Source organism: Pleurodeles waltl, chromosome 9 (genome assembly GCF_031143425.1).
Source record: "Pleurodeles waltl isolate 20211129_DDA chromosome 9, aPleWal1.hap1.20221129, whole genome shotgun sequence".
Lineage (NCBI taxonomy): Eukaryota > Metazoa > Chordata > Amphibia > Caudata > Salamandridae > Pleurodeles > Pleurodeles waltl.
Window position 1 is genome coordinate 1,011,053,849 of NC_090448.1, and position 25,092 is coordinate 1,011,078,940.

General features: G+C 46.3%; 1 protein-coding gene across 1 annotated transcript in view; it reads right to left on the minus strand.

Annotated features, from left to right (window-relative positions):
- The window catches only part of SEC23A (SEC23 homolog A, COPII coat complex component), a 754,311-nt gene that overhangs the window by 478,413 nt on the left and 250,806 nt on the right, over nucleotides 1-25,092 (minus strand). The window contains exon 10 of the mRNA XM_069208610.1: nucleotides 15,561-15,684. Coding sequence (XP_069064711.1) covers nucleotides 15,561-15,684 — 124 coding nt within the window. The remainder of the gene's footprint in view (nucleotides 1-15,560; nucleotides 15,685-25,092) is intronic.

A 25,092-nucleotide genomic window follows, 5' to 3' on the forward strand; every position in this document is an offset into this window, starting at 1 on the left:
TTTTCTTCGAAGAAGTCTTTTTGGAGTCACCGGATCGAGTTACTCTTCCTCTCGGTTACAGTGCGCATGGGCATCGACTCCATTGTTAGACTGTTTTCCCGCAAAGGGTGAAGGAAGGAGTGTAGGAAGTTGGCTCTGTATGTACTATTTCAAAGTAAGAAATAGCATGTACAGAGTCCAAGGGTTCTCCTTAGAGGTAAGATAGTGGCAAAAAGAGATAATTCTAATGCTCTATTTTGTGGTAGTGAGGTCGAGCAGTAGGCTTATCAGAGGGTAGTGTTAAGCATTTGTTGTACACACACAGGCAATAAATGAGGAACACACACTCAATGACAATTCCAGGCCAATAGGTTTTTGTATAGAAAAATATCTTTTCTTAGTTTAGTTTAAGAACCACAGGTTCAAGATTTACAAGTGATAATTTAAATGAAAGGTATTTCACTTAGGAACTTTAGGAACTTAGAATTAGCAAAATAGCATATTCAGTTTTCACACAAATGGCAATAAGCTATTTTAAAACTAGACAGTGCAATTTTCAACAGTTCCTGGGGGAGGTAAGTGTTTGTTAGTTTTGCAGTTAAGTAAACCACCTACAGGGTTCAAAGTTGGGTCCAAGGTAGCCCACCGTTGGGGGTTCAGAGCAACCCCAAAGTTACCACACCAGCAGCTCAGGGCCGGTCAGGTGCAGAGGTCAAAGTGGTGCCCAAAACGCATAGGCTTCAATGGAGAAGGGGGTGCCCCGGTTCCAGTCTGCCAGCAGGTAAGTACCCGCGTCTTCGGAGGGCAGACCAGCGAGGGTTTTGTAGGGCACCGGGGGGACATAAGTCAGCACATAAAGTACACCCTCAGCGGCACGGGGGCAGCCGGGTGCAAAGTGCAAACAGGCATCGGGTTTGCAATGGAATTCAAAGGGAGACCCAGGGGTCCCTTCAGCGAAGCAGGCAGGCAAGGGGGGGGCTCCTCGGGGAAGCCACAACCTGGGCAAGGGAGAGGGCCACCTGGGGAAGGTCGCTTCTGCACTGGAGGTCGGATCCTTCAGATCCTGGGGGCTGCGGGTACAGTGTCTTTACCAGGTGTCGGGTTCTTTGAAGCAGGCATTCGCGGTCAGGGGGAGCCTCTGGATTCCCTCTGCAGGTGTCGCTGTGGGGGCTCATGGGGGTTGTAGGAAGTTGGCTCTGTATGCACTATTTCAAAGTAAGGAATAGTATGCACAGAGTCCAAGGGTTCCCCTTAGAGGTAAGATAGTGGCAAAAAGAGATAATTCTAATGCTCTATTTTGTGGTAGTGTGGTCGAGCAGTAGGCTTGTCAGAGGGTAGTGTTAAGCACTTGTTGTACACACACAGGCAATAAATGAGGAACACACACTCAGAGACAATTCCAGGCCAATAGGTTTTTGTATAGAAAAATATATTTTCTTCGTTTATTTTAAGAACCACAGGTTCAAGATTTACAAGTAATACTTTAAATGAAAGGTATTGCACTTAGGAACTTTAGGAACTTTGAATTAGCAAAATAGCATATACAGTTTTCACATAAATGACATATAGCTATTTTAAAACTAGACAGTGCAATTTTCAACAGTTCCTGGGGGAGCTAAGTGTTTGTTAGTTTTGCAGGTAAGTAAATCAACTACGGGGTTCAAAGTTGGGTCCAAAGTAGCCCAACGTTGAGGGTTCAGAGCAACCCCAAAGTTACCACACCAGCAGCTCAGGGTCGGTCAGGTGCAGAGGTCAAAGTGGTGCCCAAAACACATAGGCTTCAATGGAGAAGGAGGTGCCCCGGTTCCAGTCTGCCAGCAGGTACGTACCCGTGTCTTCGGAGGGCAGACCAGGGGGGTTTTGTAGGGCACCGGGGGGGGGCACAAGTCAGCACCGAAAGTACACCCTCAGCGGCACGGGGGCGGCCGGGTGCAGTGTGCAAAGAGGCGTCGGGTTCGCAATAGAATTCTATGGGAGACCAAGGGGTCTCTTCAGCGATGCAGGCAGGCAAGGGGGGCTCCTCTGGGTAGCCACCACCTGGGCAAGGGAGAGGGCCACCTGGGGGTCGCTCCTGCACTGGAGGTCGGATCCTCCAGGTCCTGGGGGCTGCGGGTGCAGTGGCTTTACCAGGCGTTGGGTCTTTGAAGCAGGCAGTCGCGGTCAGGGGGAGCCTCGGGATTCCCTCTGCAGGCGTCGCTGTGGGGGCTCAGGGGGTTCAACTCTGGCTACTCACGGTCTCGTAGTCGCGGGGGAGTCCTCCCTGTGGTGTTTGTTCTCCACAAGTCGAGCCGGGGGCGTCGGGTGCAGAGCGCAAAGTCCCACGCTTTCGGCGGGAAACGTGTGTTGTTTCAAAGTTGCTTCTTTGTTGCAAAGTTGCAGTCTTTGTGGAACAGAGCAGCTGTCCTCTGGAGTTCTTGGTCCTTCTAGATGCAGGGTAGTCCTCCGAGGCTTCAGAGGTCGCTGGACCCTGTGGAACGCGTCGCTGTAGCAGTGTCTTTAGAAGTGGGGAGACAGGCCGGTAGAGCTGGGGCCAAAGCAGTTGGTGTATCCGTCTTCTCTGCAGGTTTTTCAGCTCAGCAGTCCTTCTTCATCTTAGGTTGCAGGAATCTATCTTGCTGTGTTCTGGGAGCCCCTAAAGAACGAGTTACTTACCTTCGGTAACGACTTTTCTGGTGGATACATTAGCTACCTGTGGATTCCTCACCTGATGAATACTCCCATGGCGCCAGCATTTGACGGAAATCTTCTTACTAGTCTCTGCACGTCGACGAGGACGTCACTCTAGCCCACGCGACGCCGTCTGACGTCATACAGGCAATAAGAAGTCCTCGCCGACGTGCCGATGACAGTACCAACATTTTTTACGTGCATGAGAATAATAATAATAACCCAATGCAATGAAAGAGCAAAGCAACATCTCTTAATATTGTAAATCACACAACATTGCAATAAAATAGCTGTAGATTTAATATAACCTTTTTTTTTTTTTTTTTTTTTTTAAACAAATAAATATATTTATACATACGAATCATGTATATACCCAATATATATATAGATTTATATATAAATATACACATATATACAAATATCATACATGCAAAATGTATTGCAACTTTGAAGACCAAAAGGAGCACACTCAAGGATTGCTTGGAGAGACCAAAAAGGCAACGGGGAGGCGGGTGGGACCGTGAGGAATCCACAGGTAGCTAATGTATCCACCAGAAAAGTCGTTACCGAAGGTAAGTAACTCGTTCTTCTGATGGATACAACTACCTGTGGATTCCTCACCTGATGAATAGAGTCCCAAAGCAGTACCACGCCCGGCGGTGGGTGCCTAAATGGTCAAACCAAGAAATCCTGCAGCACTGACCGTGCAAAATGACCGTCCCTTCTGACCTCAGAGTCCAAACAGTAATGTTTCACAAAAGTGTGAAGGGACGACCAAGTTGCGGCCTTGCAGATGTCAACCACAGGAACACCCCTGGCCAAGGCCGAAGAGGCCGACTTAGCTCTGGTGGAGTGAGCTCTAATGCCCTCAGGCGGATCCTTCTTTGCCAAAGAGTAACAGATTTTAATGCAAAGAACAACCCACCTGGAGAGTGTTCTCTTGTGGACTGCCTTTCCTCTCCTCTTGCCCACGTATCCGACAAACAGCTGATCCTCCAGCCTGATATCCTTCATTCTGTCGATATAGAAGCTCAACGCCCTTTTTGGGTCCAGGCGATGTAGTCTTTCTTCCTCCTTTGAAGGATGAGGCGGAGGATAAAACGTGGACAAAGTGATTGTCTGAGCCAAACGGAAGGGTGAAACAACCTTCGGAAGGAAAGCAGCCTTGGTCCTCAACACCACCTTATCCCCATAAAACGTTATATAAGGGGGTTTAACCGATAAGGCCTGCAACTCACTCACTCTCCTTGCAGATGTTATAGCTACCAGGAATACTGTTTTAATAACCAAATACCTTAAGGGGCAAGAATGCATAGGCTCAAAAGGGGACCCCATAAGGAAAGTCAGGACCAAGGACAAATCCCATTGAGGCATAACGAATGGTTTTGGAGGATATTGATTCAGAAGACCTTTCAAGAATCTGAGAACAATAGGGGATTTAAATAACGATGGTTGGTCTGGAAGACAAATGAAGGCTGACAAGGCCGACAAATAACCCTTAATGGTAGCTACTGCACAACCTTTCTGCGCTAGAGACAGTGCAAAAGACAAAACATGTGACAGATGAGCATGTAAGGGATCAATCTGTCTCTCTCCACACCACATAACAAATTTAGACCACCTATTAGCGTAGATAGATTTAGTGGAGTGTCGCCTGGCCGCTAAGATAACATCCACTACATCAGGCGGGAGAGAGAAGGAACTCAGGTTGCCCCGTTCAATCTCCAAGCATGTAGGTGCAGACTCTGGAGGTTGGGGTGTAAAACCTGCCCCTGCGACTGCGAGAGGAGGTCTGCCCTGAGAGGGAGACGGAGCGGAGGGCACAGTGAGAGTTGGAGAAGGTCGGAGTACCATACCCTCCTTGGCCAATCCGGAGCTATTAAGATGACTTGGGCCCGGTCTTGGCGAATTTTCCTCAACACTCGAGGAATCAAGGGTATGGGGGGAAACGCGTAAAGCAACTGGTCGCACCAGGTTATCTGAAACGCGTCCCCCAACGCTCCCTGCATCGGATACTGGAGGCTGCAGAATAACGGGCAATGCGCGTTCTCCCGAGTGGCAAACAGATCTATCCGAGGAAACCCCCACATCTGGAAGATTAAACAGACTTGATCTGGATGGAGACGCCACTCGTGGTCTGCCGAGAATTGGCGACTGAGACTGTCCGCACGTACATTCAAGACCCCGGCCAGATGATTTGCCACCAAGCAAATCTGATGGTCCTTTGCCCAGGACCATAGCCGAAGAGCTTCTCTGCAGAGAAGGTACGACCCTACTCCTCCCTGTTTGTTTATGTACCACATCGTGGTAGTATTGTCCGTCAGGACCTGTACCGACTGACCACGAAGGGATGGGAGGAAGGCCTTGAGAGCCAAACGTACAGCCCGTAACTCCAACAGATTGATATGAAACACCTGTTCCTCTGGAGACCAAAGCCCTTTGATCTCCAGATCCCCCAGATGAGCTCCCCATCCTAGGGTGGAGGCATCCGTTATTACTGTGGCCACTGGTGGCGACTGCGCGAACGGCTTCCCCTGTGAAAGATTGTTGCCCGCAATCCACCACTTCAATTCCACAGCAGCATCTCTGGAGATCTTGACAGTACCTTCTAAATCTCCCTTGTGTTGAGACCACTGCCTTCGGAGGCACCACTGAAGAGCCCTCATGTGCCAGCGAGCATGCGTGACCAACAGAATGCAGGAGGCGAACAGACCGAGCAGACGAAGGACCTTGAGGACTGGAACTACCGCTCCATTTCGAAACATTGGAACCAATTCCTGAATATCTTGAATCCGCTGAGGCGGAGGAAAGGCTCGACTCAATGTTGTATCCAGTACTGCCCCTATGAACAGGAGGCGCTGAGAGGGCTCCAGGTGAGATTTGGGCACGTTCACCGAAAAGCCCAGGTCGAACAACAACTGGGTTGTTGACTGCAGATGATGCGACACAAGCTCCGGGGACTTGGCTTTGATCAACCAGTCGTCCAAGTAAGGGAATACTGCTATCCCCTTCCTTCTGAGCTCCGCCGCAACCACTGACATCACCTTTGTGAAGACTCGAGGTGCTGAAGTAAGACCAAACGGGAGGACCGCAAACTGATAGTGCTGCGACCCTACCACAAACCGGAGATACTTCCTGTGCGACTTGAGTATCGGGATATGAAAGTAAGCATCCTGCAAGTCGACAGACACCATCCAATCTTCCTTGTTCAACGCCAAAAGCACCTGTGCTAGGGTCAGCATCTTGAACTTTTCCTGTTTGAGGAACCAATTCAAGATCCTCAGATCCAGGATTGGTCTCAACTGACCATCCTTTTTGGGAATCAGGAAGTATCTTGAGTAACAACCTCGACCCTTTTCCTGCTCTGGGACCAACTCTACCGCGCCCTTTGAAAGGAGGACTTGAACCTCCTGTTCTAGCAACAGGAGGTGTTCTTCTGAACAATAAGATGGGCGGGGCGGGATGAGGGGCGGGAACTCCCGAAAGGGAAGGGCGTAGCCTTTTCCCACAATGCCGAGAACCCAAGTGTCCGTTGTGATAGACCTCCACTTGTGGAGAAAACGCTGTAATCTTCCCCCTACAGGAGAGGAGTGAGTGGGAAACGGTGGAAGCCTAAGGCTGCTTCCCCTGCTGCACCCCTCCAGAGGACGAGGAAGAGGCAGAGTGCTGTTGAGAGGCTCCTCTGGTACGGACCCCACCCCTCCCCCTCCCTCTAAATGACCTATAGGGGAGGGAAGAGGCGGGTTGCTGGAACCTCCCCCGAAAGGAAGAGGAATAAGAGCCACGCCCAAATCCCCGAAACCTCCTGAAAATTCTAGAAGAGGCAGAGGAAGAAGGAGCTTGCAGTCCTAACGATTTGGCTGTGGCTCTGCTCTCCTTAAATCGTTCCAAGGCCGAATCTGCCTTGGCTCCAAACAGTCTGTCCCCATCAAACGGGAGGTCCAGCAGGGTCGACTGCACATCCGCAGAGAACCCTGAGTTTCGGAGCCAGGCCTGTCTTCTTGCCACCACAGCCGTGCCCATCGCCCTGGCCACCGAGTCGGTCGTGTCCAGCCCAGACTGGATAATCTGGGTCGCGGCAGCCTGGGCGTCCGAGACCACATCCAAAAGACCCTGGGGAAGCTCCGTGAATGAAGACGAAATATCATCCATCAGCGCATGGATGTACCTCCCCAGAATGCACGTGGCGTTGGTGGCCTTCAACGCCAAACTGCATGACGAAAATATTTTCTTGGACTGCGCATCCAGTTTCTTGGAGTCTCTGTCTCCAGGCACCGTCGGGAAGGAACCAGGCGCTGACTTTGAGGAACAGGAGGCTTGCACCACCAAGCTCTCCGGCGTAGGGTGTCTAGAGAGAAAGCCAGGGTCAGATGGTGCAGCTCGATACCTCCTGGCCACAGCCCTATGAACGGCCGAGGAAGACACCGGCTTCTTCCACACCTCCAACACCGGATCCAGCAAAGCCTCATTAAATGGCAAGAGAGGCTCAGCTGCAGCAGAGGCCGGATGCAATACCTCTGTCAGCAAATTCTGCTTTGCCTCTGCCACCGGCAAAGGCAGGTCCAAAAAGCTCGCTGCCTTCCTCACCACAGCATGAAAGGAAGCAGCCTCCTCCGTATATTCCCCTGGAGATGAAAGGTCCCACTCAGGGGAAGTGTCCAGCCCACTGGCTGTATCCAGACCATGCAGTCCGTCTCCAGAGTCCTCAATCTCTCCCTCCTCTAGGACTCGCTGGTACTCTTGCTCTTCTAAAAGACGGAGAGCACGCCTCCTCGAATGAAGTCTCTCCTCGATACGCGGAGTCGACATGGCCTCCGCCGACGTCGAAGAACGGCGCCGATCTCCAGAAGCATCTGACGCCGCGTCCGGCGCCACAGGCAGCTTCGGCGCCGAGGCAGGAGCCGGAGGACGAGGTCTTGGAGCCGATGGACCAACCGGAGTCACAGGGCAAAATCCTGACTTCGACGGAGGGGCAACCTCCGGGGCCGAAACATCCGAAGCCACCGGAGCGGCCACCGACGCCGGCACCGGCGCCGAGCCCACATTCCCAAAAGGGAGAAAGGGCATAAAGGGTGCCGGCCGAAGAGGCGCAGGATCACCCAACGAAAAGGCCAAGGGCCCCGAAGGACCAGCCGGAGCAGCTCCTGGAGCCATCTGCTGAAAGATGGTATACATCGCATTAAGAAACGCGGTACTATCGGCTCCAGGAGTGGGAAAAGCCGGATACTGGGGTGCCTGGATCGAGGGCGACCCCGACGCCGGCCTCGACGTCTGCGACGCCGGAGAAAACACAAGAGGCTGCACCACCTCAATCACTGACGCCTGACCAGGTGAAGTCGGTGACGCCGGAGAGGGCAACGGCGTCGATGGATGCGGCGTGACCGTGGGGCTGACCTCCCAAGTCCTCCGACGCCGAGCCGAAGGTGACCTCGAATGAGACTCCTTGCTGGAGTGACGTCGTGAGTCTCTACGGCGCCGGGAGTCTCGATGACGCCGGTGAGACCTTGGCGAAGTAGACTTCTTATGATGTTTCTCCTTCTTCTTTGACTTTGCCATGAATAACTTGGCCTCGCGCTCTTTGAGGGCCTTCGGATTCATGTGTTGACATGAATCGCAAGTCGAGACGTCGTGGTCGGAGCTCAAACACCATAGACAGTCGGAGTGAGGATCTGTAACTGACATCTTGCCCCCACACTCTCGACAGGGCTTGAAACCCGACTTCCTCTGAGACATTGTTACCGCAGAGAAGACTACGCAGCAGACAATACACTGTAACCACGAAGGTAACAGTAACTCCCTCGAAGATAACCGTTTCGAATGCACGGAAAAAAGGGAACTGTCATCGGCACGTCGGCGAGGACTTCTTATTGCCTGTATGACGTCAGACGGCGTCGCGTGGGCTAGAGTGACGTCCTCGTCGACGTGCAGAGACTAGTAAGAAGATTTCCGTCAAATGCTGGCGCCATGGGAGTATTCATCAGGTGAGGAATCCACAGGTAGTTGTATCCATCAGAATACTCAATTTAGGGGTGTGTTTAGGTCTGGGGGGTTAGTAGCCAATGGCTACTAGCCCTGAGGGTGGCTACACCCTCTTTGTGTCTCCTCCCTGAGGGGAAGGGGGGGCACATCCCTATCCCTATTGGGGGAATCCTCCATCTGCAAGATGGAGGATTTCTAAAAGTCAGAGTCACCTCAGCTCAGGACACCCTAGGGGCTGTCCTGACTGGCCAGTGACTCCTCCTTGTTTTTCTCATTATCTCCTCCGGCCTTGCTGCCAAAAGTGGGGCCGTGGCCGGTGGGGGTGGGCAACTCCACTAGCTGGAGTGCCCTGGGGTGCTGTAACAAAGGGGGTGAGCCTTTGAGGCTCACCGCCAGGTGTTACAGTTCCTGCAGGGGGAGGTGAGAAGCACCTCCACCCAGTACAGGCTTTGTTACTAGCCACAGAGTGACAAAGGCACTCTCCCCATGTGGCCAGCAACATGTCTGGTGTGTGGCAGGCTGCTAAAACTAGTCAGCCCACACCGGAAGTCGGTTAAGGTTTCAGGGGGCACCTCTAAGGTGCCCTCTGGGGTGTATGTTACAATAAAATATACACTGGCATCAGTGTGCATTTATTGTGCTGAGAAGTTTGATACCAAACTTCACAGTTTTCAGTGTAGCCATTATGGTGCTGTGGGGTTCGTGTACGACAGACTCCCAGACCATATACACTTATGGCTACCCTGCACTTACAATGTCTAAGGTTTTGCTTAGACACTGTAGGGGCATAGGGCTCATGCACGTATGCCCTCACCTATGGTATAGTGCACCCTGCCTTAGGGCTGTAAGGCCTGCTAGATGGGTGACTTATCTATACCTATAGGCAGTGTGAGATTGGCATGGCACCCTGAGGGGAGTACCATGTCGACTTAGTCTTTTTATCCCCACTAGCACACACAAGCTGGCAAGCAGTGTGTCTGTGCTGAGTGAGGGGTCCCCAGGGTGGCATAAGACATGCTGCAGCCCTTAGAGACCTTCCCTGGCATCAGGGCCCTTGGTACCAGGGGTACCAGTTACAAGGGACTTACCTGGATGCCAGGGTGTGCCAATTGTGGAAACAAAAGTACAGGTTAGGGAAAGAACACTGGTGCTGGGGCCTGGTTAGCAGGCCTCAGCACACTTTCAAATAATAACTTGGCATCAGCAAAGGCAAAAAGTCGGGGGTAACCATGCTAAGGAGGCATTTCCTTACAAGGAGTGAGAGTATAAGAATATAAAGAGATGTCCATACAAATGTAAATGTATCTACATATGGACAAATGCTAAACTTGAACAACTACAGGCATCCGGGGAGGAGGGAGGGTGCATGCGAGTCTGCAGCACTACATGCCACGAACAAATGTACACTGTGTAAGTGACATTTTCTGTTCAATGGCATGTGTAGCTGCAGATACACATGCTATGCATAGACTACAAAGCAGTTTTAGCTCCCATAAGCGGTGGCCAGCCTGTAGGAGTTGAAGTTGTTTGAAATAGTGTTCTTAGTACAGCTTGTCCTACTGTGGCCTGCTGTGTTGCTAACACATCTACACAGTAATGTTTGGTAAATGTATGTGGTGTTGACCAAGTGGCTGCTTTACAAATCTCAGCCATTGGTATGTTACCTAAGAAAGCCATTGTAGCCCCTTTTTGCCATGTGGAATGTGCTTTAGGTGTAACTAATAGCTGTCTTTTTGCTTTCAGGTAACATGTTTGGATATATTTTAATATCCATCTAGCGAACCCTTGTTTTGAGATAGGGTTACCAGTATGTGGTTTTTGGAACACTACAAATAACTGTTTGGTTTTTCTAAAGGATTTTGTCCTGTCAATGTAATACATTAAGGCTCTTTTAAGATCTAATGTATGGAGGGCTCTTTCTGCTACATAGTCTGGCTGTGGGAAGAAGACTGGTAGCTCCACTGTTTGATTAAAATGAAACGGCGATATAACTTTTGGAAGAAATTTTGGGTTTGTCCGAAGTACAATGTACTTGTATGACCGGTTCGTGAATTGTGAAAGCTTGGATTTCACTAACTCTTCTTAATGAAGTAATTGCGACTAGGAAGGCAACTTTCCGTGTTAAATATTGAATCTGGCATGAATGCATAGGTTCAAATGGTGGCCCCATAAATCGTGTGAGCACTATGTTTAGATTCCACGATGGTATTGGAGGTGTTCTAGGTGGAATAATGTGTTTTAATCCTTCCATGAAGGCTTTGATAACAGGGAATCTAAATAAAGAGCTGTGTTGTATATTTTGAAAGTACGCAGAGATTGCAGTGAGATGTATTTTAATGGATGAAAAGGCTAAATTTGCCTTTTGCAAATGAAGCAAATAACCTACAATGTCTTGTATTAATGCTGAAAGAGGGGTAATTTGTTTAGATTGACAGTAATACACAAATCTTTTCCATTTGCTTGCATAACACTGCCTGGTAGTGGGTTTCCTTGCTTGTTTAATGACTTCCATACACTCAGTTGGTAGTTGTAGATATCCAAACTATGATTTCAGGAGCCAAATCGCTAGATTGAGTATTTTGGGATCTGGATGCCTGATCATTTGTCTGTTTTGTGTTAACAGATCTGGTCTGTTCGGGAGTTTAATATGTGGTACTACTGACAGATCTAATAGTGTTGAGTACCAGGGTTGACGTGCCCACGATGGTGCTTTAAGTATGAGTTTGAGTTTGTTTTGACGCAGTTTGTTGACTAGAAATGGAATGAGCGGGAGAGGGGGAAAAGCGTAAGCAAATATCCCTGACCAATTCATCCATGGAGCATTGCCCTTGGATAGAGGATGTGGGTACCTGGATGCGAAGTTTTGGCATTTTGCATTTTCGCTGGTGGCAAATAGGTCTATGTCTGGTGTTCCCCAGTGGTGAAAGTATGGCTGAAGCACTTGGGGATGAATCTCCCATTCTTGTGTTTGTTGATGATCTTGGCTGAGAACATCTGTCAGCTGGTTGTGTATGCCTGGAATGTATTGTGCTACCAGGTGACTGTTGTTGTGGATTGCCCATTGCCAAATCTTTTGTGCTAGGAGGGAGAGTTGGGGTGAATGGGTCCCTCCTTGTTTGTTCAGGTAGTACATTGTCGTCATGTTGTCTGTTTTGATAAGGATGTTCTTGTGAGTGAGAAGAGGCTGAAATCTTTGAGTGCTAGGAATACTGCTAGCAATTCTAGGTGATTCATGTGAAACTGTTTGTGTTTGGTGTCCCATTGCCCTTGAATGTTGTGATTGTTGAGGTGTGCCCCCCAGCCAATCATTGATGCATCTGTTGTAAGTGTGGCCTGAAGGACAAGGTCTTGAAAAGGCCGCCATTTGTTTAGGTTTGTGGAATTCCACCACTGAAGTGATATGCATGTTTGGCGGTCTATCAACACTAGATCGTGAAGTTGACCCTGTGCCTGTGACCGTTGGTGTGCAAGGCACTGTTGTAAAGGCCGCATGTTTAGTCTTGCATGTGGGACAATGGCGATACAGGATGCCATCATGCCCAACAGTTTCATGACGAATTTGACAGTGAGCTGTTGGTTTGGCTGAATTTGTGTTAATACACTGCAAAAAGTTTGTATTCTTTGTGGACTTGGGCTTGCAAGTGCTGTTTGTGTATTTAGTGTGGCTCCTAAATACTGTTGAATTTGCGAAGGTTGTAGGTGCGATTTGTGGTAGTTTATGGAGAACCCTATGGTGTGTAGGGTTTGTATTACATTATGGGTATGTTTTTGACACTGTGTATGACTGTTGGACTTTATTGGCCAATCGTCGAGATATGGGAAGACATGAATGTGTTGTCTTCTTAGGTAGGCTGCTACTACTGCCAGGCATTTTGTAAATACTCTGGGAGCTGTTGTCATTCTGAAGGGTAACATTTTCAACTGATAACGTTTTCCCTGAATCACAAACCTGAGTTATTTCATGTGGGCTGGATGGGTGGGTATGTGGAAATACGCATCCTTGAGGTCTAATGTTGTCATGAAATCTTGCTGCTGTAGCAGCGGGACCACTTCCTGTAGTGTTACCATGTGAAAGTGTTCTGACAGGATGTAAAGATTGAGGGTTCTGAGATCTAAGATTGGCCTTAAGGTTCCGTCTTTTTTGGGGATGAGGAAATACAGTGAGTAAACTCATGTTCCTATTTGGTCTTGTGGCACAAGCCCTATTGCTTGTTTGAGTAATAATGATTTTACTTCTTCTTGCAACATGGTGATATGTTGGGTGGGTGGAGAGATTGTGTGGTTTTGGTGGAATATTTGTGGGAATTTGTGCCAATTCTATGCAATAGCCATTGCGGATAATGGATAATACCCAGTTGTCTGTTATAATGGGTAGCCAATTGGTGTGGACCCTTTGCAGTCTTACCCCCACAGGTGTGGTGTGAGTTGGGAAGAGATGGCGTAAGTCACTGCTTTGGCTGCTGTGAGGCTTGCTTGGTGGATTGATATTTTCCCCTGCCTCTGGGGTATTGGCCTCTGTAATTACCTTTAAACCCACCTCTTTGATATGGAGATTGGTAGGCTGACTTTCTTTGTGAGGTGGATGCCTCAGGTGTTTGGGTTCTAAATCCACCTCTGTATTAGGGTTTCAAAAGGACCCCCTGTATTGTGTTGTATACAAGGCACCTACGGCTTTAGCAGTGTCCGAATCTTTTTTAATTTTTTCAATAGCCGTATCTACTTCAGGGCCAAAAAGCTGTTTTTGATTAAACAGCATATTAAGGACTGCCTGTTGAATTTCAGGCTTAAATCCTGAAGACCTGAGCCATGCGTGTCTTCGTATAGTGACAGCTGTGTTGATTGTTCTAGCTGCTGTGTCTGCAGAATCTAGGGCTGACCTGATTTGGTTGTTTGTAGTAGCCTGCCCTTCCTCGACTATTTGTTTCGTCCTTTTTTGTTGGTCTTTGGGGAGATGTTGTATTATATCCTTCATCTCATCCCAGTGGGCCCTATCATACCTAGCCAACAGTGCTTGGGAGTTGGCTATCCTCCATTGGTTGGCTGCCTGCGATGCCACACTTTTACCGGCAGCATCAAATTTTCTGCTTTCTTTGTCTGGTGGGGGTGCAACTCCAGATGACTAAGAGTTCGCTCTTTTCCTGGCTGCGCTTACAACTACAGAGTCAGGAGGCAATTGCTGTGTAATAAAGGCAGGATCAGATGGAGGCAGCTTATACTTTTTCTCCAGTCTAAGAGTAATTATCCTAGCCTTCACTGGCTCTTGAAATATTTGGTGTGCATGCTTTAACATGCCTGGAAGCATGGGAAGGGAGTGATAGGTGGTGTGTGTGTAGAGGATAATGTGTTAAAAAGGAAGTCATCCTCTAAAGGCTCTGTGTGCATGGCAACATTGTGGTAGGATGCCGCCCTGGCTAAAACTTGAGTATATGCAGTACTATCCTCCGGTGGTGATGGCTTGGAGGGATAGCAGCCTGGGCTGTTATCGGGAATGAGATCTGGATCATACAGATCCCATGGATCCACATTGTCTTGCTGTGAATTCGAATGAATGTACAGGAGATTGTACAGGTGTGGGAGTAGTAGGGGACACGTAAGTAAAGTGAGGAGGAGACTGAGGAGGAGAATATTGAGGAGGTGGAGATTTTTGTTTAGTCTTTGGCACTTTAGCCGGTGGCTGAGAAGTGTCCAATTGTTCCTGAAAGGCCAATTTCCTCTTAGGCTTCAGAGGAGGTGCAGTTATAATTTTGCCAGTGTCCTTGTGAATATGAATTCTGGCTTGCCTTTCATCTATAGCGTCCATTTGTGAATGTCCCTCAGTGAATTTATGGCTTTCTTTAAGTACTTGCGGAAGTCCATGTTCCTCCGTATAAACTGGTCTTTTCGTCTCCGAAGCTGTTTTTTTCGGTATCGAAAGGCTGGGAGTGGAAGTTGGCTTCGGCTCCGAAAGCGATTTTCGAGGTTTCGACTCAAAGGATCTGTGCCGGATAGTGTCTCGGCTCGAGTTCAAAGGCTTGGGTGGCGTTGACTTTTTCGGTGCCGAAGTTGTTGGTTGGTCACTGAAGGTCTTTTTACGGGTCGAACCTGGCCTTCCGGCAGTGGCGTTCCCAAGGCCTTATGTTTGGGCTTGGCAGGGGCAGGGGCAGGCGTACTCACGTGCTATCCTGCCATGACCAGTCTGTCCTCCTCAGACTCCTGTTCGGAGTCGGACCCTCGGACGGAGACTGCTGTGTGCATGATGTCCTCCTCCTCAACGTCGAGACGTTCAGTGCTCTTGGACTCCATCTCGAGTCTTTTTGCTCTTCTGTCTCTGAGAGTTTTCTTCAAATTGAAGGATCTGCAGGCCTCACAATTTTCTTCCCGATGGTCTGGGGAGACACAGAGATTACAGACGAGATGTTGGTCTGTGTAGGGAAATTTTGCGTGGCACTGAGGACAGAAGCAAAATGGGGTCTGGTCCATGAGGATTCCACGCGGTCGGCCCGACCAGGCCAAAGTTGGGCGAGCGCGCCCCGAAGGGTGAGTAAAGATGTTTGACCCGACGGTACCAAAGAGTCGATGGAAGATGGTACGCGATCGAAACAATACCGACGAGACTTAGCGAGTTTTAAAACTTTTCCGATTCAAACTATCGGAGCGAAAAGAAACACGTGCAAACCCGATGGCGGAAAGAAAACAATCTAACATGGAGTTGATGCCCATGTGCAATGGCGCCGAAGAGGAGGAGTCACTCGATCCCGTGACTTGAAAACACTTCTTCGAAGAAAAACAACTTGTAACACTACGAGCCCAACACTAGATGGCAGAATATGCATAGCATGTGTATCTGCAGCTATACATGCCATCGAACATATATATATCTATATAAACACATATTTAAATAACACAGCACACACCAAACAATCCCTTTCAATTGCTTATTATGTTTTGTTTCTTACCTTTATTTCCAAAGTGCCTCCAAAAGCCATTTTGAAATTTCCTTGTACATCTTTTGTAAAAACTCTTTGAAATGTTTGTTTGAATAATGAGGTGTTGAAGGAGTCTCCCATCACCATGTAGCCACTGTAGAGTACAAAACAAAGCAATCATTGATCAATAATCAATAAATAAACTATCACTGAAGATTTTGAGGGAGACCCCCGAGCCTATTTGAAGTTTTGCATTGGAGTTTGTCAATGATGAACAATTTTTCAAACAGACAATCGTCTGGGGCGGATGAATAACCAAACAAAATCATCTGTCTGGCAGAAGCCAGTTAATTGGTGACAGCTACACGACAAAGCGTAGGCATAACTGAGAAGAATGGCAAATATGGAGGCAAGATCTTTAAACAGCGCATTATTGCTTTCACAATTCCGTAGGATAGAGGAAGGGTAACAGGTATACAAGGAGTCAAAGGACTTGAATATAAGTGAGGCTATACTTCAGTCAGTTCCAAACTAAGAACAGTGACTGCCTCAAGTCTTACTAGATGGAAGGAGAGAATAGGTGGGACCATGCCTGAGCATAGGTTGATTAAAATGTTCAGAAAGGTATGCTGATCTGCAGAGTGATTTGAGAAACTGACTGGGGGTATGCTGGAGCAAAGTCTGTAGCTCTATATCCAGAGCTGGCATTACAATCCCCATGATCCACCTTACAGTCTGCATCAGACACTTGCATCAGGATTACAAGACGAGAGAAGGGAACAGTTGACCAGTGAGTCAGAGTTAGTGACCACAACTGGTAGGAGAACGGGGAAGAAATAACAGAGGATGAGGTAAGAGAACTTGAAAGTGAGCTATACCTCCCTCTTCAGTAATGTGCCTCTAAAACAAGAATGTTCAGATGTTTTTGGATGGAGAAGAGGGCACTGGCACGTCACCTTTCCAGTACAACGGAGATTCATAATCTTGGAGCACTACTGGAGAAGGACTGTCTCAGGGACGGAGACTTCTTAAATAGAAGGGTCTTCTGCCAAAGCTCCCATTTCTGTGAAGGTATTGTGAGCCTAATATGTTTCTGAGCATGTTTAGGTGAACCACTTTGTACATACAGTAGTTGTTTAGGTATTTGAACACTTATCTGCAGACAACAATTCACTCTGGAAGCTTAAGGTAAACTGCTTTTACATACCTCTATGTAACATGATACTAAAATCCAGTGTTAATCTCTGAGCCAGGAATCACCCTACAATCGGCCACAGTAGCCATCTCACAGCACTCTGGCTTGCTGCAAGTGTAGGCTAACAGCATATATTAGGCTCCCTTCCAAACACTCCTCTGCTTTAACACAACAAGACCCAGCAGCGAGGATTTGGTTCACAATTACCCGCAATGTCTTGCTCACATCATACTCCAGCCTCCAGCAAGAGTAGCCCCAAAAATTGAATTCTCTAGGTTCCCCTTCCACCCAAGTGAACAGTATATTGGCCAACCCAAGGTCCAGCAACCTGGACAAGTCTAGAACCCATCTTTAGCATACTGCTCTTGTTAATCTCCAGTCTGCAACGAGTAAAGACAATTAGTGTTCCACAGGCTCTTCTTTCATCAATCCACCAGGTTATTCCATTACCTGGGCGTCCACAGAAAATGTCATCATTTGTATTGGCTAGGAAGTGCCTAGGACCATAATCCTGCCCTCCACTATGCCTCCAGCAAGTGTTTTGCATCTCATGCACCACTCCCAATACTCATACACGCACATCCAAAACACACCAGCACACATCATACTTAAGCATTTGTTAATTGCAGGGAGTGGAAATAAAAAAGATTATAAGTTTTTGGGGAATCACTAGCAGGAATCGGCAATTCTACACTGATTCTTGCATGTTTTTCCCCCAGTGTTTCTCTAGTAGATTTTGGCTACTTTCAGCAGCAGAAAGTAGCAGCCAAAATCTCTGCTCGAAAAACCTACATTTGTAATTCTAATGAACCCAGTGATACTTGTTAACGTGGCTACAAGAATCTTAGCGCTATTTCGGATGAGAGCCCCATACAGCAAACTCTATAAACCTCATTCACAAGCATATACACACTGTCACCAGTAAAGTGCTCCAATTCATTCTCATTGCCACAAACTCTGCAAAGATCCATGGACCTGACATAGCAGGTATCCTTACATAGCCTTGCGCATCAGAATATAGACATTCATTATCACAGAAACCTAGCTCATACATCTTTTTTGTCCTTAACGCTGCAGACTACAACACTAACAGCACAAGAGAGGACTCACTGCCTTCCACATATTTTTCTGCAATTCAAGCAAATAACACTACATAAGTTATTCAAGCAACACACCAACCACCTTCCATGCTCACAATGCAGGAAAGCCTCTAGCAACGTGATCTACAGACTCCACCTATATTCTTCTAACATTTCGATCAACCCTGTGACTCAAGCACTAAGGATATGAAAGAATTGCTCCTCAACACCATAGACATTAAGGAACAAATAGCCAAATCTATCCATTCAAAGGCAACACACTCAAACTCATCACAACAGCCTAAATTCATTACAAGGCCAATATACCTGGATTGCTCAGGTAACATCACCACCTCCTTTTGTCTCCTACATACCTCAATTCATTGAGGTCAACCAAAAAAATGAAAAGCAAAAATACCGCCCTTGAAGAGCTTCCCTATAGATTCTCTCCACAAAGAACTCATCACCAAACTCAAACGCTCTGCATAATGGTATATCCAGGTACACTGGTAGACCAAACACCCTAAATGCAGTATTAAAAATAACATTTATAGGACAGACCAATGATCTTGACTTGCTCATTCAACTCAAAACTTTCTGCTTAGCATGAAGATCACTTTTCACTACAGCCAAAGTCATCTTCTTTATGGCAACATCAATGAAGAATCTTATGAAAGCACTGCACACTTCAAACACTGCATCAATCCACAGAACCAACAAACCGCCCACACTCAAGTGACAAAGCCAATCACCAAAAACATACAATAAAAACATGTCAACAATTCCAAGTACACATACATTTTCTATCTCCTATTCTCCTCCACTGCACCTCCAAGTGGACAACTTTCAACCTCTTTGCACACACTCGTCTCAGACTGTAGCATTAAGACTTCTAGCCGTTAAGTAAATGATTCCTCAATAATGGAAAAACATTACCCTTTCTTCCTGATTCACCTTGGCCGCTGACACTTTTAATGAAGTTCAACCACCAACCACTGATCCACTTCCCATAGCCACTTCCCAGAAACATGCATGGGCTTCACTGACAGTCATGCAGTGGATCAACTAACACCCTAGCAACTGCCGTCATCTAGAAGGGACCCTCAAATCCAACAAATGCGCCACACATGGCTTTCATGACACACCCCATAAAAAAAAAAAAATGGTTTGGGGGGTGGAGAGGGGTTTTGTGAAAGGGGGGGGGGGGGTGGGGGTGGGGGGGGGGGGTCTGGGTACATTTACCCTAACACCTTTTTAACAAATTTTCGGGAAAATCAGCAGGTGGATCCACGGATTTTGTCAACATTTTTTTTCAAGAAAAAAAGGGTAGTCTCCCAAGTTTCTTATTCGTTTTGCTCCCAGGAGTGCGATGTCCCGGGGGCATGCCCAATATAACTAATAAGGAAGGGGGTGCACATGGCATGTATGTGTGTGTGGGTGGGTATGTGGGGAGGGGGGGTTTGAGGGGGATGTGTGGATTCCCCTCCTCCCCCCCAAAGACCCACCACCTCCACAGGGCTAAGTAATTTAAAAGTAAAGCGGCAGCCAAATACATTTTAGGGAGGGCAGACACCAAATAACAAAAAGTGTAATCTACGGACCAACTTTTTTCTAATTCCGTCCAGCGGTTCAGACTGCAGGCGTGTCTAAAGAGTCAACGGAAATCTACATAGGAAACGCACTGTTTTGACACCCCCCCGCCCCCCACTTTCTCGCCCCGTGCTCGATGGATCACTCCTAAACTTACATGCCCAAGACCCTTGGGCACACTTTTTGGGAAAATGTTGTGAAAATTCGTCAAATGGCGCCAAAGATTTAGCCAATTCAAATTTTCTATGGAAACTAGGTCCTAACTATATATGGAAAATGTCACTTACCCAGTGTACATCAGTCCGTGGTATGTAGTGCTACAGATTCACATGCTATGCATAGTTCTTCTGACATCTAGTGTTGGGCTCGGAGTGTTACAAGTTGTTTTTCTTCGAAGAAGTCTTTTTGGAGTCACGGGATCGAATGACTCCTCCTCTCGGTTACAGTGCGCATGGGCATTGACTCCACTGTTAGATTGTTTCACCGCAAAGAGTGAAGTAAGGAGCGATAGAGTATAAGAATACAAAGAGATGTCCATGTAAATGTAAATGTATATACATATGTACAAATGTTAAACTTAAACGACTACAGGCTTCCGAGGAGGAGGGAAGGTGCATGTGAATCTGCAGCACTACATGCCACGAACAGATGTACACTGGGTAAGTGACATTTTCCATTTGATGGCATGTGTAGCTGCAGATACACATGCTATGCATAGACTACAAAGCAGTTAGTCCTCCCAAAAATAGCGGTGGCTAGCCTGTAGGAGTTGAAGTTGTTTGAAATAGTGTTCTTAAGACTGATTGGCCTACAGTGGCTTGTTGCTGTGAAAAAACATCAACACAGTAGTGTTTGGTAAATGTATGAGGAGTTGACCATGTGGCTGCTTTACATATATCAACCATTGGTATGTTTACTAAACATGCCATTGACGCACCTTTCTTTCTTGTAGAATGTGCTCTAGGAGTGATCAAAAGTTGTCTTTTTGCTTTGATATAGCATGTTTGTATGCATCTAACCATCCATCTTGCTAAACCTTGTTTTGATATAGGATTGCCTTTATGTGGTTGTTGGAAAGCAACAAAAAGTTGCTTTGTTTTTCTAAAATCTTTAGTTCTGTCTATATAGTACATAAGAGCCCTTTTGAGATCAATGGTATGAAGAGCTCTTTCTGCCACAGAGTCTGGCTGTGAAAAGAAGACTGGCAATTCCACTGTTTGGTTGATGTGAAAAGGAGATACTAATCTTGGTAGAAATTTCGGATTTGTTCTAAGTACAACTTTATGTTTATGCACTTAGAAAAAAGGTTCTTCAAGAGTGAATGCTTGTATTTCACTAACTCTTCTTAAAGAAGTAATAGTTACAAGGAAGGCAACCTTCCATGTTAAAAAGTGAATTTGACAAGAGTGCATGGGTTCAAAAGATGGTCCCACAAGACTGGTAAGTACGATATTTAAATTCCACGATGGAACAGGTGATGTTCTAGGTGAAATAATGTGTTTTAATCGTGCCATGAAGGCTTTAATAACAGGAGCTCTGAATAGAGAAGTATGTTGAATAGTTTGTAAGTGTGCAGATATTGCAGTAAGGTGTATCTTGATGGATGAGAAAGCTAAATTTGATTTTTGCAAATGAAGTAAATAGTATACAATATCTTGTATAGATGCTTTAAGTGGATCAGTGTTTTTAGATTGACAGTAGTAGACAAATCTTTTCCACTTGTTTGCGTAACATTGTTTAGTAGCAGGTTTACGTGCTTGTTTAATTACTTTCATACATTCTGGTGGAAGCTTTAGGTAAATGCAAAAATAACAAGTGATGAACGGAATGCTGAACAATGTCAAACATTCACCCCCAGTACAGAGATCTGGGCCTAAATCCATCGTTTTTTTGCTACCCATGCCGTTCCAGTTTAGACCCAGCCATATTCAAATCAGTCTTGACCCTGTTCCCCTGTGGTAACAGTCCAGCCCGAACTGGCAAGCCAGGTCCTCCCTGGACTGGAAACAAGCATCCTAGGACCGGTTTCAGGGTATAACCCTTCATCAGCCAGGCTAGCTTGATTCCAGTGGCATGGGGAGCACGGGACCCATGTCTGGGCATACCCTTCCCACTTGGGGCAGCAAATGCAAAAAGAACAAGTGATGGACGGAATGCTGAACAATGTCAAACACTCATCCCCAGTACAGAGATCTGGGCCTAAATCCATAGTTTTTTTGCTACCCATGCCGTTCCAGTTTGGACCCAGCCGTATGCAAATCAGTCTTGACCTTGTTCCCCTGTGGTAACAGTCCAGCTTGAACTGGCAAGCCAGGTCCTCCCTGGACTGGAAACAAGCATCCTAGGACCGGTTTCAGGGTATCACCCTTCATCAGCCAGGCTAGCTTGATTCCAGTGGCATGTAGAGCACAGGACCCACGTCTGGGCATACCCTTCCCACTTGGGGCAGCAAATGCATCCTTTTGTGTTGCTAAGGAAGCTTTAGGTAACCAAATTCTATGACTTCAGGAGCCAAATCGCCAGATTGAGAGCATTGGGGTTTGGGTGCCTGATTTGACCTTTGTTCTGTGTTAAAAAATCCGGTCTGTTTGGGAATTTGGAATTAGGTACTACTGACAGATCTAGGAGTGCTGTGTTCCCTGGGTAAGTGACATTTTTCGTTCGATGGCATGTGTAGCTGCAGATACACATGCTATGCATAGACTACAAAGCAGTTACTCTCCCCAAAATTGCAGTGGCTAGCCTGTAGGAATTAGAGTTGTTTGAAATAATGTTCATAAGACAGCTTGACCAACATTGGCCTGTTGCTTTGAAAATACATCTACACAATACTGTTTTGTAAATGTATGAGGAGTAGACCATGCGGCAGCTTTACATATGTCTGCCACTGCTATGTTTCCTAAGAATGCCATTGATGTACCTTTCTTTCTACTGGGAATGTGCTTTAGGTGTGATCAAAAGTTGTCTTTTTGCCTTAATGTAACATGTTTGTATACATTTAACAATCCATCTTGCTAACCTTTGCTTAGAGATAGGATCCCCTTTATGTGGTTTCTGAAAGGCAACGAAAAGTTGTTTTGTTTTTCTAAATTCTTTGGTTCTATCTACATAGTACATTAGAACTCGTTTGAGGTCAACAGTATGAAGGGCTCTTTCTGCAATTGAGTCTGGCTGTAGAAAGAACACTGACAATTCCACTGTTTGGTTTATGTGAAAAGGTAATACCACTTTTGGTAGAAATTTGGGATTTGTTCTAAGTACAACCTTATAATTGTATACTTGGAAAAAAAGTTCTTCAAGAGTGAATGCTTGTATTTCACTAACTCTTCACAATGAAATAATGGCTACTAGGAAAGCAACCTTCCATGTTAAGAATTGAATCTCACAAGAATGCATGGGTTCAAAAGGTGGGCCCATGATTCTGGGGAGTACAATATTTAGATTCCAAGTAGGAACAGGTGGTGTTCTAGGGGGAATAATACATTTTAATCCTTCCATGAAGGCTAATATAACTGGAACTCTGAAGAGAGAGGTGTGTTGAATAGTCTGCAAGTATGCTGATATTGCAGAAAGATGGATTTTAATGGATGAGAAAGCTAGATTCTATTTCTGCAAATGAAGTAGATAGCATACAATATTTTGTATTGCTGCTGTTAGTGGATCAGTATTTTTAGATTGACAGTAGTAAACAAATCTTTTCCATTTGTTAGCATAGCATTGCCTAGTTGTAGGCTTACATGCCTGTTTGAGAACTTCCATGCAATCTAATGGAAGTTTGAAGTATCCAAATTCTATGACTTCAGGAGCCAAATCACTAAGTTGAGAGCACTGGGATCTGGATGTCTGATTTGTCCCTTGTTTTGTGTTAACAAATCCGGTCTGTTTGGAAGTTTGGAGTGAGGTACTACTGACAGGTCTAGGAGTGTGGTGTACCAATGTTGTCGTGCCCAGGTTGGGGCTATGAGTATCATGGTGAGAGAGGTCTGATGTTGTTTGTTGACCAGAAAGGGAAGCAGTGGAAGAGGGGGAAAAGCCTAAGCAAATATCTCTGACCAGTTGATCCATAGAGCATTGCCCTTGGATGGAGGATGGGGTTGTCTGGATGCGAAGTTTTGGCATTTTGCGGTTTCGCTTGTTGCAAATAGGTCTAATTCTGGCGTTCCCCCCCTTTTGAAAGTACTTTTGAAGTACCTGAAAGTGAATCTCTCATTTATGTGTTTATTGGTGTGTCCTGCTTAGGAGGTCCGCTAGCTGATTGTGTATTCCTGGAATGTTTTTTGCTAATAGATGAATGTGATTGTCAATTGCCTATTTCCATTTTATTTGGGCTAGAAAGGACAGTTGAGATGAATGTGTCCCGCCTTGTTTCTTCAGGTAATACATGGTTGTGATATTGTCTGTTTTTATCAGAACAATCTTGTGTTTGAGAAGGGGTTGAAACGCTTTTAGGGCAAGGAACACAGCCAATAATTCTAAATGCTTTATGTGAAAATTTCTCTGTTTTGAATCCCATTCCCCTTGAAAGGTAAGGTTGTTGAGATGATCTCCCCAACCTATCATTGATGCATCTGTTGTTACTGTGGTCTGCAGTACAGGGTCATGAAATGACTGCCGCTTTAATAAATTGCTGAGATTCCACCACTGAAGGGAACTGTATGTTTGGGGGTTCAACAACACTAGATCTTGCAATTGTCCCTGTGTTTGAGACCATTGCTGTGAGAGGCACTGTTGTAGTGTCCTCATGTTTAGTCTTGCATGCGGTACTATTGCTATGCAGGATGCCATCATTCCTAATAGTTTATTGATACATCTTACAGTGCATTGTCGATTTGGTTGCATTTGTGGTATGAGATTTTAGAAAGCTTGTATCTTTTGTGTATTTGGATAGTCTAAGGCTCTTTGCGTATGGAGAACAGCACATAGGTAAGGTTGCACCTATGCTGGCTGAAGATGTGATTTTTGGTAGTTGAGAGTGAACCCTAGTGTATGTAGGGTCTCTATTACGTATTGAGTGTGTTGTTAGCATTGTATAAAATTGCTTGATTTTATTAGCCAGTCATCTAGATATGGAAAGACATGTATGTGTTGCCTTCTTAGGTAGGCTGCCACTACTGCTAGACATTTTGTGAATACCCTTGGAGCGGTTATGCCAAATGGTAGAACTTTGAACTGATAATGTTTTCCTGCTATCACAAACCTTAGGTATTTTCTGTGAGCTGGATGGATGGGTATAAGGGAATATGCATCTTTGAGGTCTAGTGCAGTCATGTAATCTTGTTTTTGTAGTAGTGGAATGACGTCCTGCAGAGTTACCATGTGAAAGTGACAGGATATATAAATTTAGGGATCTGAGGTCTAGGATGGGCCTGAGAGTGGGAATGAGGAAGTATAGTAAGTATAGTCCTGGTCCTTGCTGAGAATGTGGGACCAATTCTATTGCTTATTTTAGTAGTAGCGATTGTACTTCTTGCTGTAATAGAACAGTGTGTCCTGGGGACAGCTTGTGGTAACGTGGAGGAATATTGGGAGGGGTAGAAATCAATTCAAGGCAATAGCCATTGCGGATAATTGACAATACCCAATGGTCTGTGGTGATGTTTTGTCAATGGGAGTGGAATTGCTGCAGTCTTCCCCCACAGGGGTTGAGGGATGGCAAATATGTCACTGTTTAGATGGGATAGTGGCTTGTTTTGAAGTT